The sequence below is a fragment of the Lissotriton helveticus genome, chromosome 6 (assembly GCF_964261635.1).
Source record: "Lissotriton helveticus chromosome 6, aLisHel1.1, whole genome shotgun sequence".
Lineage (NCBI taxonomy): Eukaryota > Metazoa > Chordata > Amphibia > Caudata > Salamandridae > Lissotriton > Lissotriton helveticus.
The window spans coordinates 1,369,339,065-1,369,357,426 of record NC_136067.1 but is presented as its reverse complement, the minus strand read 5'-3'; the positions used below and the strand labels follow the sequence as shown (position 1 = coordinate 1,369,357,426).

Here is an 18,362-nt window from a genome sequence, read left to right as displayed (position 1 = left end):
ACATGTTTAGGGGTTGGCTTCAAGACCTCTAACTGTATTGGCAAACATACAATATACATATGTTTTATGCAGGCTTTATAGGAATTACCAAATACAATCACACCATCCTGACTTAAGAACCTCCATCGTAACCGGGCTTCATGTGAAACCAACCAAAGCATGTGATCTTATTTGGAAGACAACCAATAGAGTGGCACCCACTAGTTTCTTTTTACTAAATTCTTCCACTGTAATGTGTAAACAACCTTTGGTAAGGTCCAATGTGGTAATATTGACCTATGTCCTCATTCCATACAGCAAATCGTCTATGTAGGGTCTAGGCTATGTCTAGCATTTTTAGACCTCAGTGAACCTCAAAATAGATACAGAAACAAATTCTGTTATCCGGTGTTTGAGCCACTACAATCTGAGAGAACCACTAATGTGTGGATTTGTCAATTATTCACATCAAGAAATTCTCTATTTCCTTATGTACTGTTTTTCTTCAGGCCTTTGGTGATTAGTAATGATCTTTGATGCAAGGTGGTTGTTGGGGCTGTATGAATGTTATGTTCCATTCACCTGGCCCAACGCAGTAATTCTGAGAAAAAGTTTAAAACTTTTGAACAGCGGTCTGCAGGTTTCTTTATTCTTGGGACACAGGTCTGTCAATATAGCAAACTCTCAGGAAGTCAGCTTCGGCAGTGGAAGCTAAAATGGAAAGCCTTGTTATATAAACCTAATCATATTCATGCCTGTAGGTTCTTGGTCACGCCATTTTTCTCAGCGGTTCATATGGTAAATTTGTTTAGTTTGTCATTGATAACCTCGTTAGCCATTCTTTAAATCACTTGGCTGTGCTATTTGACATGAACTTTTCCACTGGGCATGATCTTTCTTTAAATTGGGTAAAAGAAGACGAACAAATTTGGCTCTGCTTGAAATCCCTAGTGCAAAACGTATCAAATAATACAAACCGGACACCTTGATAAGCGTCGGCTAGCGAGTCGGTCGGCGTCTCCGTGGAAATGAACATGCCCCTATTAATTTCCAGGGAGACACCGACTGACTCGGATTGCCGACAGTCAGTGTTTAGCCTGTCTTTATATAACTTTTGTGATTGTCATTGTATCCAGGCCTTCTCACTCCACCTACAATCATCATCTAGCAGTCAAAGATGTGCCCATCTGAGTAGGGTCCAGAACTCGTTTCTTGACGCCCTCTCCATATGGAATACAAAGACTTAGTCCATTTAATTTTGATTCCTCTTCTCTCCCAGCCATCTCTCCTCCAATGTATCATGATCAACATTTCTTCTGCTTCGCCAAAACATGCAAAAAACATGCAAAAACACTGGTAGTCTGATTGGAAACTCACCAAAATCTGCTATCCACCAGAACCCCGAGAAGAGATTATGCCTGACCAACTAAGCAGGATGATTAATGTTTTAGGCTGGCTGGGGTGGTGCATGTGTGTAAAGCTGTGGTTCCCAAACTGTGCGCCGCGGCACCCCAGTGCGCCGTAATGAGGTGCCAGGGTGACCAACCGTCCGTAAAGTCCATGGGTCTTTTATCTGTAATTTTGGCCATCACAGGGAGCAGCGCTGCTCCCCTGTGAGAGGCCTCACCCCCGCTGCTGGAGGCGCCTCGCACTCCTCCAGGAGTACAAGAGCAGCCCCTCCCGCCCATTGAAATTCTGTATGGGGCTGATTGCCACTTACTGAATGACAATGGGGCAGTCAGGGGTGTTCAAGCATGTGGTGGCGGCCTCCTGCCTCAGTGTACAGAAGGGCCTTCTGTTAGATAATAAAAAGTAAAACGCCCATGCTGCAATGTTAGAGAACACTTCATTTAAAGAAGCCTGCGAAATAAGTTTAAAAGAACAGGTTATCGTTCTTTTACTGTCTCATCATTTTTGAACTGAAGTATTTTCAATATTATATTCAACAAAGCCATGGTTGCTGCTTTTTTATTTTAAGGAACTAGCAACCATTGACAATGCCAATAGTCCTGGCTTGTTGTTGGTGCAATGATACTTGCTGTATTATATATCTGGATGCAATGACATAAACAACATAATACCAGCCGGGCGCAACACTATGCTAAGCGCAGATTTTTAGCCTAGGTGTTTTAAACTGCGCTCTTAATTACATCCAACACCCCCTTTGAAGAGACCCCCCAGTTTTTTTACACTGCTTAAAGCCCTGGAAACAACACCATGTTACAGTAACCTCACATCCTGGCACTGTGCATCATGCATGACTTCTATATTTTCAGTCTGCCTATGTGCAGGGGCATAGTGAACTCTACCCCACCGCACCCCACCCCTTGCTGTAGTTCGTTCTTGATAGGCCTCTTCTGCCTGCAACTCTGCAGTCAAAGGCTCAGCTCATAATGTGGAAAGGTGGGTGAGTAAATAAGTGAAGGAATGTCTGAATGGCTGGATGGATTACTGAAAGGATGAATGCATGAATGAAAGGGGGAATGGATAGATAATGAAAGAAAGGATGGATGGATGAGTGAATGAGTGGAAGTATGGATGAGAGAAAAGGTAAATAGATGGATGTATGGGTGGAAAGGTAGATGGATGGGTAAAAGTTTGGATGGGTGTGTGGATGGATGGATGAGTGAAAGGGCAGCTGATGGTGAGTGAATTGGTGGATGGGTGTATGGATGGATGGATGAAAGGGTAGATGATGGGCAAGTGAATGGGTGGATGGATGAATTGATAAGTGAAATGGTGAATGGATGGATGAGTGAAAGGGTGGATGTAAGGATTGATGAGTTAGTGAAAGGGGGTAGATGGACAAAAGGATGGATAGATGAGGGAAGTGAAAGGATGGCTGGATGAGTGAACGGATGGTTGGATGAGTGAAAGAATGCGTCCCAATTATTTTAAGGAAGATAACAGGAGGTACATACCACCCACCCACCGGTAAAAAAATGGTGGGAGCCACGGCCAACTGCCGATTAGGTCAAGGGAGCCACAGGTCAAAAAAGTTTGGGAACCACTGGTGTAAAGCATTGCAAATTTAAGTGATGCAGCCGATTAACCGTAAAGAGAGTCAACTCATGAGGTAATGACTATAGGAGGTACTCTCATTGAGACTGCATCAGGGGCTCAAAGTCACCAATCTGGGATCTGAAAAACTAAAGTGTCATTATATGGATTTGAATATAGAAAAGGAACTGTGGGAATAAACAAAAGACTGTGGAAACTAGCTTGCAGCAATGCTTGTACAGACAACTGTACACTACTTGGGGCTTGGTGAGAAGTGATTTGTTATTGTAGATCAATGGGAGCCTATTTACCCAGAATGTTGAGCAAACTGTAGAGGCTTCTGAATTGTATACACTCCTCAACTTGGAGCCATTGAAGATTGTTTTGGCTGATTAGATTTCTATCAGATCAGCCAAAACAATCTTCACTGTTTCAAAGTTGAAGAGTATCAACCAGTTTGCACATTGTATTTCCTAGGCAATCCTAGGAAGAGCCCAAACACATGCATGTTGTTTTATTTGCATTATGGACAAGTTTTTTGTGCAAGATATCCTACCTAAGAACTATCCTAAGATCTGGCCTTAAAGACACTTCTGTGGCCTAAATACAACGACCTCAGTCCTCCAGCATCCTGCTGATGACAGTGGCACTGCTTCCAGCATTCCATTTCTGGTAATCCACCAGTAATGGCGTCATAGTGTTCTGTGGATTTGTACAGCCCTAGCAAGCGATGAGCACTATCTCTGTTTGACTGGACTACAACTCCATGGCTCATGACCGGCAAAAGATCTGAGACTTATGATTAATGGGCAAGGCAAGAGTGGTAAGTTTCAGACTTTCAACTTGCTATTTCATGAATTGACTTAAGAGTCCAGCTGGATATTAGTGTACATGTCCATAGAAACTTAACAAACAGGCTATTGTTGTGCCGTCTACATCTGAAAATGATTGAGCATAGTCAACCTGAATGAAGTAGCCCAAACTGAATGCTGCAGAAAAATCCAACCTTCTTCCATTGCTTGTTGGTCACAGGGATGCCAAATATTGCGTGTTACTTGGTTCGGGTACTACAAAGCCAGCAACAACTTCTTCCTCAAAAGTGGGATGACTGCATTCTTGAGTGAGGTTTGGACCACTTCTTCCACAAAGGGGTAAGGACAGTGCAGAAGATCAATGTAGACCAAGAGGCACAGTAATAGTAATAATAATTTAAAAGAATTCAGTATTTTGCTTCAGCATCAAGTTGTAGCAAATAAAATAATTACAACTCTATTGAATGTCAATGTTGAAAATCTCTCTCCACCAATATTAATGAAGTAATGTTCCTATGACAAAATTCTGACTGACACGACTGGGTTTATTTCAGTTCGATAGATTCAGAAAATACGAGTCTGAACAATTTTACCAAATTAAATAAATCTTTGTTTCTTTTGTTGACTTTTTGAAAATACTTGCTAGCCCTTGCCTTCTAGTATGTGAAATTCGTAGCCTGGAAAAACCATTCCTAAAATGCTTTTCTTAAAAGGTAATTCTGATTGACATCCTTATTGCTGAGAGTACACTTTTCACTGGCCATACACAGATGACAAAAATGTCAAACATTAATGCAATGAATCCTAGGGTTGGTACATTATTTTTAGCAGGTGAAAATTGTATTCACAAGTATACATTCATAATCAACCTACCTATCAAAAGCAGGGGCGTTGGCTTCGAGTCCCCTAGTTAGCTTCAAATGATGAGAACCAACCTTAACAAAACACAAATGGGACAAGTTAAAATTGACAAATTATTACATTTGAAACACGCAAGCTACGTGACTTGTCTGCAGCATTCATCATCTAAAAGCCCTAAATTAAAAAAAATCCTATTTTTTGCAACACAATTACCAGAGATAATTCCAATGAAAATGTAGAGGATCAGATGTGTTTGGCTTCATTTCAACAATATCAACATTAAAAAATCACATTCTAAGATATAATGCAGTGCCCTTATGTGCCGCCTATTTAAAGGTTTCCAACATGGAAATTAGTCTGCTATGTGATGGACACTGGCATCATATTTTTTTGTGAGAACGGATTACCATAAAATCCAGAAAAAATATCAGAAAAACAAATTCTCACTTTTTCCACAAGCGATACGCCTGTTGTACCTTCCACTGTAGCTATCATTTTGTACTGTGGGTATTCAAAACCATTCCTCCCCTAACCAAGGGAGGTAGTGGCAAAAGCTTGGGGGAAGTGACTAGTGAGACAGGGATGAAAAGGAAAGTGACAAAGGAGGCACCATGGTGTGTGGGCACGTGGAAAAAGTGACAAGACTATAGGAATTTGGAAAATGGGACATTATTGGAACGAAAGCCATGCTGTCAAGCTCCCACATCAATGAGGAGTTTGAAATGCCCAAGACACAAAAATCTCCATTGTGTCACACATTAAGGTGTGTTGGTACCAGGGACAGCCTTCTGAATGTATTTCATTAGAAAACTGTTTCCTGGCTGAAGAGATGGTGTCAAGGGCTGACTCATACAAACACTCAAACAATATATATTCCCATGCACTACCATAAGTAGAAGCAAATTTATAAAAGTCATAGGAATACTCGGTTGGATGAAGAGCAAAAGGCAAAAAATGCAGCTGCGAGAAGTGACGGCAATAGCCAGCTTCTGGCTTATTCATCTCAAGTTCAACACAGGGTTTACTACTCCAGAACACAAATAAATATGTTTGGCCACAGACTCTTCATAGTAATTGCGAGGGTATGGGCAGGATGGCAAAATCTACAACATATTGTGGCTATGCCCGCAGCCACAGGCCTTCTGGAGGGTGGCCATAGACCAAATACAAGACACTATGGGTACCCTCTCGGGCTGGCACGTCTGGGAGTATGGGGAGTTGAACAAACGTTACTTACCTGTAAACCGTGGTTCTCCAGTATTGGTATCTTTCATAGATTCACATGCTTGAATCATTCCCCGTTTTCGAAGTGGGAGTCCCACGGTACGTAAAAATAGCAATAAATATGCACAGAATAGCCACATCATAGGTAAATTAGAACCACGAAGTAAAATAGTTAGAAGTCAATAGGGAAAAAAATCCACTTTCATGACTCGTCCAAGTCATTATATATAGTTCAAACTACAGCCAATCAGGTGAGAGCACCCTACAGAATGTTCTCCCCAGAGGCTCAGGCTCTCAGATTTTCTAGCACCAGTGTCATATAAGAGTAAAAGAGCCTAGGAGAGCCACTGAGCGGAGGTGGGTGGGTCGCATGCGAATCTATGAAAGATACCAATACTGGAGAACCACAGTTTACAGGTAAGTAACTTTTGTTCTTCTCCAGTATTGGGGTATCTTTCATAGATTCACATGCTTGAATCAGAGTAGAAAGCAGTAATTCCATAATAATGCTTGTGAGACCATCAAAGAAAGATACATATATATATATGTATATGTATATTCCAAAACCACATAAAATCAACATATGTAAATATGTAACAATATATAAATATATAAATTTGAAAAAGCTTTATTCGAGTTATACACTCATAAAAGCACAAGCATGTAATTTTATACATTCAAAACTCTTTACATACACAAAGCAACATATTACAATTAAAATTCATAATTCATACACATAAAATATTTAACAATGGTAATTAGTGCAAGCTTTCTCAAAAGGTGCTAAGGCTCAATGCATGTTGGCAGATAAAACCCTCCGCCGTATGGACCATGCCCAAAATTTATACAGTCAAAACTCTTAACATACATTTAGCAGCATATTTCAATTAAAATTCACAATTTCACACACATAAAATACTTAACAGTAATAATTAATACAAGCTTTCTCAAAAAGTGGTAAAACTCAATGCGTGTTGGGAGATAAAGCCCTCCGCCTTATGGACCATGCCCACCCCAGGTATTTTGCTGTTCCTACTACAATGGACATTTCGGTGGAGGTACAAATAATTCTCAACCCCTCGACACCACTCAGTACACCAAGATTTCTACAAACAGGTGCCAGCCAGGATTTTCTCGGGTTTACATAGGCCTCACACAAGAATAGGAAATGTGCGATACTTTCGTTAGTGGCACCACATGTCGGGCAACACGAGCTATTACTAGTTCTCCAGCTAGACGTCAATGACCTCAGGGGGAGGGAACCCGCCCTTAACTGGAAAAATAATTTCCTATCTAATGGAACAGTTATAGTATCCCAATACTGTTCTAGGGCAGGTCTCATTTTGATTTCCATAAATCTACCCCCCATAGATTCTGAGTTTACGCTCCTCCAGAGCTTCTGTTCAATGTAATCCCAGTATATAGCCTTTATGATATTTTTACTAGGGAATACTTCTCCAAGGGGATTTTCCCAGAGCTTGGAGAGACCGAGCTCAGCAAGGACGTCCCTAAGCATCTTCAGCCATGTAATTTTGTGGAAGACATCTGATTTAACTAGGGCTAAAAACCCCTCAGCATAGTGTCTAATTTCTGGGGTCGTCCATAGCCGTCTCCAGTAGAGGATAGGCCTTAGTCGGGCACGATCGCTTACCAATCTCCTTCCTAGATCCAGACCAAGTGGTATTAGTGAGGTGCTTTGGGGGAGACTTGTTATTCCTCTCAGAAACCTGTTCTCGGATCTTTGGAGGGTGTTAAGCCTCTCAAAACCCCAAACTTCAGCCCCATAAAGGGCTGCACCCAAGGCTTTTGCATCGTAGACCATGAGGACCGGTTTTATGGGCCTAGTTTTGGATTTTACTTGTTCTACCCGGAGTGCTCCTGAAATATGCTGGTGTTTCAGTACCGCCTTCTCAATGTGTCTCGACCAATCAAATTTACTCGATATCTCCACCCCTAGGTATGTAAAAACATTTACTACCTCTAGTTTGGTGTTGTTCAGGGATACCCTACAAATAGATATGTACATATGACTGCCATCAATGAGGAGGAGGGAAGAACAGAGGCTCACCTTATTTAAAAAGATTACGTAGAAGCGCTTGTCCCACAGACGTGCCTGGATTGCTGGCAGCTTCCAGACTGTAGTGCTTGGTAAAGGTGTGCCTGATGGACCATGTTGCAGCTCTGCATATTTGATGAAGAGGCACACCAGCAAAGAGAGCAGTAAAAGAAGAGATTGCTCTAGTAGAATGTGCTCTAGGAGTTGCCTGCAGAGGTCTACCCGCTTGCTGATGACAGAAAAAGATCGTAGCAGAAATCCAACGAGCAATGAACTGTTTGGATATTGGGTGTCCCTTACACATATTTCCATAGGCTATAAAAAGCTGATCAGATTTACGTATTGAGGATGTCCTTTGTAAATACAATTTTAGACATCACTTGACATCAAGAGTAAGTAAAGTTCTTTCCGCAGGTGATTGAGGATTGGGAAAGAAAGTCTTCAAAATGACCGGTTTATTGAGATGGAAATCAGAAATTGGGTTAGTGTGGAGCACTACAGAGTCCCTGGTGAATTGAAGGAAAGGCGTTTTAATAGTGAAGGCTTGAATGTCACTGACCCACCTGAATGAAGTGAGAGCCAACAGCAGAGACATCTTCCACAAGACAAACTTCAAATCAGCCCTATAAATAGGTTCAAAAGGGTGTCGCATGAGTTGTGACAGAACAATGTTAAGATACCAGGGTGGAGGTGGGCGGCGGATGGGAGGAAACATACGAAACAATCCTTTGAAGAATTCCTGAATTATCCTAGAGGAGTAAAGAGAGTGTGAACCGCCCTGTCGGAATCTTGAGATAGCCAATAAGAATACCTTCAGAGTAGAGTGGGAAAGGCCTGACCTTGCCAGATGTAAAAAGAAAGGCAAAAATGTTTCTAGTTTTGCATGGATTGGGTGGATGTTGGAGGCTTGACACCAAGGGCAAAATCGCTTCCATTTGAGCATGTAGGTTTTTATAGGGGAGGGAGCTCTAGAGTTAGCTAAGACCCAACTACATTCTGAAGGAATGTCTAAGTAAGCAAATTCCAGGTGTTCAGGCGCTAGGCCACTAAGCGCAGAGATGCAGGATCCGGATGGCAGATCTGTCTGTTGTGAATGGATAGGAGATTCGGTATTGGTTGCAACTGAATGGGATCGCATTCGGATAGAAGGGGGAGTTTGGTAAACCAAAACTGGGAGCCATGAGAAGTAGGCAACAAGGCTCTTTCTTCATTTTCCGGAGTACCCTGGAAACCAACGGTATCAGCGTAAAAGCGTAAGCATAGATCTGTGACCAGTTCATCAAAAACGCATTCCCGCACGAGTCCCATTGGGGAAGCTAACATGCGTAGAAAGGGCATTTGCGGTTCAGACTGGTCGCGAACAAGTCCAAATCGGGTCGACCCCACTTCTGAATAATCCGATCCAACGTTGGGTGATGGAGTTCTCACTCGTGGTTGGACGTTGTCGACCTGCTGAGGTAGTCCGTGAGGATGTTGGATCCTCCCGGGACATGAACCGCTGCCAGAGTTATTTGATGCTGGATCGCCCAATCCCAAATTTTCTGGGCTTGCTGAGACAGCAAAGTGGATCTTGTCCCTCCTTGTTTGTTTAAGTAGTGCATACTTGTTGTGTTGTCCGTCCGGATCAACACTGATGTTCCGAGAATGATGGTGCAAAAAGATTTTGGAGCTAGGAAGATCGCTAGCAACTCCAAAAGGTTGATATGGCAATTCCTTGGTTGAGCATCCCATTTGCCTTTGACTGTAAGTCCTTGGAGGTGCGCTCCCCACCCTTCGAGGGAGGCGTCTGTGGTCATGTCAAAACTTGGAGCCTCCACTAGGAATGAGAGGCCTGCTGCAACTTTCCTTTTGCATGTTACCAGAGCAGCGCTTTCCGTATCTGAGGTGTGATGTGAATGAGATCGTCGAAGGACCCTGAAACCTGTAACCATTGTTAATTGAGCTCCTCTTGCAAGGTTCTCATCTTGAGACGACAGTTGGGTACCAGGGGAATGCAGGATGAGAGCATCCCGAGAAGTGACTTGAACTGTCGGACAGAAACGCACCTTTTTGAGCGTAGTAGTTGGGCAAGCTTGCACAGCTTTTGTTGTCTTTCGTTTGAGACAAAGGTTCGTGTCTTTAGAGTGTCTATGGTGGCTTCTACGAACGTTCTTGTTTGCGAAGGGATGAGTTGAGACTTGTCTAGATTGATGGAGAGACCCAGAGATTGGAAAAGAGACAGACATCTCTGAGTAAGGGTTTTCGCGACTGTGAAAGAATTCGCCTCGATAAGGCAGTCGTCTAAGTAAGGAAATATTTGTTTTCCCTTTTGTCGAAGGTGTGCAGCCTCTGGTGCCAAGACCTTGGTGAAGACACAAGGCGCGGAACGTAGTCCGAAGGGAAGGACCTTGCACTGGATTCCCTGCCAGCCACTCTGAACCTCAAGAATTTTCTGTGTCTGAGTAAAATCGGATATGAAATTAAGAGACTTGGAGGTCGAGGGTGGTCATGTGATCCTCCGGAGTGAGGAGTTGAAGGGCTTCTTGGAGAGTCAACATCCAGAAGGATTGCTTTTTGAGATATTTGTTTAGGGAACGAAGATCCAGAATGGGGCACCATTCTCCCGATTTCTTTTTTATTCGAAGAAATCTGGAATAGAAACCGGTGCCTCTTAGTAATCTTGGAACCACTTCGATCCCTCCCTTTCTGATCATCAGATTTATTTGGGAGAAAAGCTCTGTGAGAAGAGCTGGAGGCAGGCCTTTGGGAGGAGAATTCGGAGGAGTTTGACAAACTCTAGAATGTGGCCTCTGGCCACAATGTCCAAGACCCATTTGTCTGTGGTGAGCGCAGACCAGGTTGAGTAAAAACGGGAGATCCTTCCTCCAACTTTTGTAGGAATGAGCGGTAGAGCAGGTGGCAGTTGTCACTGCTTCTTAGATGTATCTCATCTGCGGTAGGAGGACTTCCTTCTGTTTTGTGTATATGATGTAGTTGGTTGCTGCCTGAAGGATTGCTGTCTTTGAGAAGAGTAACGTTGGTTACCTTGATAGGACTGCCATTGTCTCGACCGGTTATAGCCTCCTCGACTGGAGAAGGATCCACGTCCCCTAGCGCCTTTAAAAGGCGGTTTATGAAACTGAAGAGTACCAAGAAATCTTGCCGTCTCAGAATCTTTCTTAATGGCTTGGAGGGCATCGTCAATGTGCTCTCCGTCAAATGGCATGTCAATGATTTTCGTATGAACTTCCTGACGAAATGAAGTGGATTTCAACCAACCCTGTCGCTGAAGGACCGCAGCAACTGCCAGTTGATGAAAACCTGAAGACGCAACATCCACAGCAAAATCAATAATCTCTCCTGGAGGATTTTGAGCGCTTCTGACTTGGAGGGCTCAGTTAACATCTCAATGAAGGTAGAGATGTCCGACCACATCTGCCTATCGTAGCGGCCTAAGATGTCCAGCAAGTTGGCTGCCCGGACAGTAGTGGCCGCCATTGTTTTAACTTTCTTCCCAATGGAATCTAGACGTCTCCCATCCCGATCAGGGGGAGCCGACAATAGAGAGGAGGGATTCCGTGCTCAGCGTTGTGCTGTTTGCCTTAGGCTGACCGATAATACATGCTGGTGAATTGTTCAGTGCCTTGCATTGCTTTTCAAGACGAGGCAGAACCGCAGGACTGGAGGCAGGAGTCTTCATTACTTTCAGTCCTTCCTGCCATATAAAGTTGATAATCGGGATTGCTCATACTTGTTTCCTTGGCTGGTTCTTAAAATTGTAAAGAAAACAATCATCCTTCTTGGTTTCCATAGGAAGGAGGAACCATTGTGCCGCTCTCTCCATTAGAAAATTAAAACCTCCGATGTCGACTGGAGGTGAGTCAACAGGAGCAAGAGTTGAAGGAGACGGAGTTTGTATCTGATAGTCATCCCATTCCGTAAGGAGTGATCTGTCATCCAATTCTCCTTGTTTGTCATCGTCCATGGTGTGAGCTTCCTCAAGGTGATGGACACCAAAGCCACCGGAGAAACTGGTCTGGGCAACCTCAGCACTGATGAAGATTGAGGAACGGGTTTTGGTGGGACAGAAGAAGCCGATTCAGATGGAGGAAATCGGCAATAATAGTGAACCAGCATGTGCTGCAAGTTGTTTAGAAGAGACAGAGACAGTTGTGCAGTAGGGTTTGAAGCAGCAGTCTTAGGGTAATAGTCACCTTCTTGATTTTCATCTTGGTATTTAATGAAGAGCTCTGAAGGGCTCCTGGCAGTGCGAAATCTATCGTCCTCATCAGATTCTTCCTCATTTGCCCCATAATCGCATAACTGCTCGGGCAACGCAAGAGGAACTTTACTTGGGGAGGTGTGAATCGGAGAGAGGACCCCCAAGGAAGATTTACGTCTTTGAAGTAAGGAAGGCGCTGCTGTTGACGGTGGCAAATGTGTAGACGGTACCATAGAAGACTTTGAGGATACTGTGGCTGTAGACGACGACCAAACCTGGAGATCAGTGCATGGAGACAGATGCAGCGCCGACGAGGCAGCAGTGGACGGGAAAGCCATCAACGAGGGGGCCGTAGACGAGGTGGCCGTCGACGAGGCGGCCGTAGATGAGATGGCTGTCGATAAGGCGGCCGTCAACGAGGTAATCATGGACGAGGTGGCCGTCGAAAACGGAGTCGTCGACGAGGCAATCGTCGACGAGGCTTTCTTATTCTTCATTGACGAAGGGGCATCGACGGCAGTCTTCAACTTCTTCGTCGGTGACGAGGAGAAGGAAGTGACTGACGTAGTTGGTCTCACGGAGACTGACACCAGCGTAAGCCAACGCCATTATCATTTCAGGCTTTGGAGAGGAGAAATTTGCAGTTGACGTAGTCGTTGCGGCGATGGCAGGCTTATTTGACAAGGACATCGTCGTCGACGAGGACATAGTCGTCAACGAGGGACCCAGTTTCTGAGGTAAATCTCTGTCAGAAATGGGTTTTGAGGCCTGAGATTGTACAGTCTTTCTCGGGGTGTAGAGGGCAGAGTTTTACCTTTAGGAGGTGGAGGAGCCTTTTTGATGTGGAAGGCAACTTGGCAGTCTTTGAGGTGTGCTGTTTTTTTAACACCTTAGCCCCAGGAGAAGACAAAACCGTATAGTTAGCCCTCTTCCTAGAGGAAGCTGTTCTGAAAGAGGAAACACTCTCTATGTCAGAAAAGGGGTTGTCTTTGTCCTTAATCTTCTGTAGCCACAGAAGTAGGCGTCCCTCTCTGTCCTTCAAAGTTCTGCAGATCTTGCAGTCTCTCACCTGGTGGTCTGGAAACAAGCAGTAAATGCATTTCTTGTGGGGGTCTTCAGAAAACAGCCGGAGCTTCCCACAAGACTCACAAGGTCTAAAGAGAGATTTCTTTGAAGAAGACATCATAAAATGAAGAAATTCTGAAGAAACCTGAAGAAGTACTGAGCAGAGCTCAGGGAGACTCCCTTCACATGACGTGCGGTAGAAAATCTGAGAGCCTGAGCCTCTGGGGAGAACATTCTGTAGGGTGCTGTTGCCTGATTGGCTGTAGGTTGGACTATATATAATGACTTGGACGAGTCATGAAAGTGGAAAAAAAAATCCTATTGACTTCCAACTATTTTACTTCCTTTTTCCAATTTACCTATGATATGGCTATTCTATGCTTATTTATTGCTATTTTATGTACCGTGGGACTCCCACTTCGGCTACGGGGAATGATTCAAGCATGTGAATCTATGAAAGATACCCCAATACTGGAGAATTGGTGATTCCCCAGCACCATAAAAGAGTATATTACTTACCTTGTAAGCATCTATTCGTAGCATGTAGTACTGCAGATTCACATGCTATAGACACTCCTACCATTTAGCATTGAACTCAGACTCTACAACTTGTTTTTCTCAAAGTCATTTTATTACGGACGTGACGTCGAGTCTCCTCCTCTTCGAGAGCATAAGCATGTGCCAACTGCTCAATTATTAGATTGTTCATTTTTTCCAGCCATAATAGCGAGTGAGAATGGGGCTAGTGAAGTTACTCTAAAAGTATGAATATGTGTGTAATACAGTAAATAACAAGTACATATTTGTATCTACAGTGTATCATGCATTTAAATAAGCCACCAGTTTATGCCTGCCTGGGAGAAGTGAGGGCGCATGCGAATCTGCAGCACTACATGCTACAAATAGATATATACACTGTACAGCTGATGGCTGGGGAAGCGGCGCACACTCAATACTGGTACAGTCAAAGTTCATAGTCAATTTCACAAATATTCTGGTTGGCACTAAGGAGGAGGGAGTGCCACCAAATCTTCCTCAATTGGAGACGTACGAAAACTTCTCAACTCGTTCAAGGTATCTCCAAGCACTCAAAATCAAGAAAAGTATAACTGTGTTGAGGCATCCAGTGTCTTTTATTCAGACATCATGCATAAGCGATGTCTGAATAAAAGACACTGGATGCCTCAACACAGTTATACTTTTCTTGATTTTGAGGGCTTGGAGACACCTTGAACATGCTACGAATAGATGCTTACAAGGTAAGTAACATACTCCATTCATAGCATGTGTTGGCTGCAGATACACATGAAACGCATAGACTGTAAAGCAGTACTCCTATCACAGTGGCTCTAGGCATCAGACGATACAGATGTTTGAAAAAAGTGTCCGTAGGACAGTTTGTACCACAAGGGATTGTGGTCTTGCTTGGACATCCACACAATAGTGTTTAGTAAACGTGTGTGGATTTGACCAAGGAGTTACTTTGCAGATCTTAGTTAAAAGAATGTTGGCCAGGAAAGACAACTAAGCACCTTTATTTCTAGTAGAATGTGCACGTGGACCTGTTGATAAAGTAAGTTTGGCTTTATTATAGCAAATTTGAATACATTTTAAAATCTACTGTGAAATACTTGGCTTAGAAATGGCTTTACCCTTTCTTAGATTTGAGAAAGCCACAAAAATTTGTTGTATTTTGCTAAATGGTCAAGTTCTTTCAATATAGTGCATTAACCCCTTCAATGCTGCGGACGGCCCCAGGCCATCCCACGTGATGGTGGGCGAGTGCGAAGGACGGCCGGGAGCCGTCCGAACCCCACCCACTGATTAGAATGCCAGCACCATGGCGGAATTTACGCCGCGGTCAAGGTGTTAATGCCCTTTTAACATCTAGTGTATGAACTGCTCTCTCTGACATGGTTTCTGGCTTTGGGAAGAAGACCGGTAAATCCAGTGTTTGCTTTAAAGGGAAAGGAGAGATCACGTTGGAAAGAAATTTAGGATTTGTCTGCAGATGTAGCTTATCTTGGAAAACCTGGAAGTAAGGTTCTTCTTTTGTTAGTGCATGGATTTCACTAACTCTTCTAAGGGAGGTGATAGCTAGTAGGAAAGCAACATTGCAAAAGAGGAACTGCATCGGTTTGAAAGGTGTGCCCATTAACCATATAAGAACAACATTTAGGTTCTAAGAGGGTACCGGTGGTGCACATGGTGGAATTATTCTTTTCAGCCCTTCCACAAAAGCCTTAATGACAGGTATTCAGAAATGTAACTGATGGTCCAGGTTCTGCAGATAAGCCACTACTGCCACAAGGTGCTGTCGTATGGAAGTATATGCTAACTGTGACTTTGTAGGTTTAACAAGTAGCATACTATTGGTTGTATAATAAGAGTGCAAGGGTCTATGTGCTGGGCTATACAGTAGTGTACAAAGCATTTCCACTTAGCTGCATAAGGAGGAGGTGTGTCTCCAGTACTCTGGGAGGCTGCCCTTGTCCTTGCAGTTGTTACAAACAAGGAGTCAGCTGTTGGGTGTCCCCTGATATAAAATGGGACTGTACGGTATGGCTTGCATTTCGGGTCAATACTTGCCTTTAATACCCTAGATTTTATTTGGTCTTTGAATGCCTCAGTGGAAACGTCCAGCATTGACCCTATCATTGGTAAGTATTGACCTAAGAGCTTTGTCCTGCAGAATGCCTTGACTAAGAAGTCGGTTTCTTTCTCCGTAGTATGCATCTGGACTTTATGGAATTCAGCAGCACACTGAATAACACTACGATAGGAGGAAGTATCATCAGGTGGTGATCAATGTCTGGGTTTGGTAGTACTACAATGTGTGCATCCCAAGGGTCTGGGCCTTGGGTAGGGGTTCCCTGTGAGTCCGTGTCATGAGTGAAATGACTAGGGATCCTTGTGTCTACATCGTCTGAATGTGTGGATGATGGGGACATTGGTTGTGGAGGTGGTGTAATGTCAAGTGGCATAGGAGTAGTGGCCTATTGGACTAGGGTTTTCTTATTCTTGAACAGGCTGCAGGCAGCACAGTCCTGCTGGTTGTGTCTGAACTGGGGTGGCAGAGTGGGCTAAAGAACGGTGATGGATTAAACCCAGATCTTTTGACTGGGTGTGAGTGTTTGATTGGTTCAGATGCTCCGTCCATCACCACCCCCTTTTGTACCGGTTGTGCTCTGGCAACAAGCAGAAGTTGCCGACTTCGTGCTGCTCAGAGAATTAGTATTTTGCCCTGCTTTGAGGGCACTTCCTGAAAAGTCTCTTTTTTTACCTTTCATCATCAGGAGCTGAACCATCGAGGTGTCCTTCATGTTAAAGGTGACCCAAATGGAATGTTCACTGTAACTTGAATCCAACGGCTGATGGTGACGAGGCACAGTTGGATTCTTCAAGTAGAAAATCACTTTGAGTCGGTTGCGCTACTACGGACCACAAAGGAGTTGAAGATGCAGAGAGCTCCGGCGCAAGATGTCTGCACGCCATGGCAGCCAAAATCAATGTGCCAATATTCACCTGGAGTTGTCTTCTCCTATTATCAGTGTAGAGGGCCCCTCTTGTGTCTCGATCTCTACTGCTGACATCGTTTGATGGTTACTGGAAATTTGTGATTGGGCTCCAGAGGTTGCAAGTGTTCAATCAGTCTTCATCCTTCATCTAACTGAGAAGTTTTTGGACGCACTTTCACCTGTGTTGCTATGTCTGCATGTAATGCCGCACCAAGTTAATAAATCCCTTATGGGTGTAACTGTCACTCCTCATGAACAAACATCTCAAAGGGGAGGTCAAGAGAAACAGTACATTATTCTCAGCCTAGGTCACAAACAAGTGTGCAACATTCCAGAGCAGGTACAACACACTCCTAGAATGGCAGGATGTAATGTAGTACAGGGGAGGATAATGCAGCTAAAGTAAATACACTGTTGAAAGCTGATGCTTCGACAATAAAAGGTGATCCACTGCATGCTTGCTAAAGTCTCAGCCACCGACAACCGCTTCAGCTGCAAACTCGTCCATCAATTTGTGGCACATCACAGATGGGGACACACCCATCCTCAAATCATACGTGGTCCTACTTTGAGAGGAACAGTTCAAGCCAAACTGTCAGGCGACATCTCATCTGCAGGCATAGGAACCAAAACAAAGTATTTATTTGAGCGAGATGCCGTACCAATGACCGGTATGCACAGACATGCATCCTATGCTCACAGTTACATTATACCCCTGATGCACCTCATTGGTGGTTGGAAAATAAATCTGAAACCGAAATCTGAAAAGGGATCGGATGGGTTCTCCTGCCGCCTCCTGGCACTGTAAAGGTTGTAGATACAGCATATCTGTGAAGCAACTGTGTTTGAAGGAACTGGGAGGGCATATGTTCACTCCATCATAGCGATACCAAAGGGGATGATGGACGGAGCGTTTGAGCAAATCAAACACTCACCCCCAGTCAACTGATCTGGGTTTAATCCATCACCATTCTTTAGCTCACTCTGCCACCCCAGTTCAGACATGGCCATATGCAAATCAGTCTGACCGTGTGCCTCATGGGAACAGTCCAGCTTGAACTGTCAAGCCATGTCTTCCCTGGACAGAAAACAAGCATCCTGGGACCGGTTTCTGGCTAATCAGTCGTCATCAGCCAGGCTAGCTTGAATCAAGTGGCAAAATGAGCAAGGGACCCACGTCTGGGCATACCCTGCCAACTTATGGCGAACAAAGCAATACCAAAGGCGATGATGGACGGAGTGTTGAACAATGCAAGCACTCACCCCCAGTCAACTGATCTGGGTTTAATCCATCATCATTCTTTAGCTCACTCCACCACCCCAGTTCAGACATGGCCATATGCAAATCAGTGTGACCTTGTGCCTCATGGGAACAGTCCAGCCCGAACTGCCAAGCCATGTCTTCCCTGGACCGGAAACAAGCATCCTGGGACCGGTTTCTGACTAATCAGCCGTCATCAGCCTGGCTAGCTTGAATCCAGTGGCAAAGTGAGCAAGGGACTCACGTCTGGGCATACCTTATCAACTTAGGGCGAACAAAGCGATACCAAAGGGGATGATGTCCATCATCCCCTTTGGTATTGCTTTACTCAATCATAGCTGCAGATATATACCTGGGCTGCATACCATATATGAAGAACATTTAT

General features: G+C 44.0%; 1 protein-coding gene across 1 annotated transcript in view; it reads right to left on the bottom strand.

Moving 5' to 3' along the window:
- SYNJ2 (synaptojanin 2) overlaps window positions 1-18,362 on the bottom strand; it is a 724,073-nt gene that overhangs the window by 344,989 nt on the left and 360,722 nt on the right. Inside the window, exon 6 of the mRNA XM_078649121.1 lies at window positions 4,665-4,726. Coding sequence (XP_078505247.1) covers window positions 4,665-4,726 — 62 coding nt within the window. The remainder of the gene's footprint in view (window positions 1-4,664; window positions 4,727-18,362) is intronic.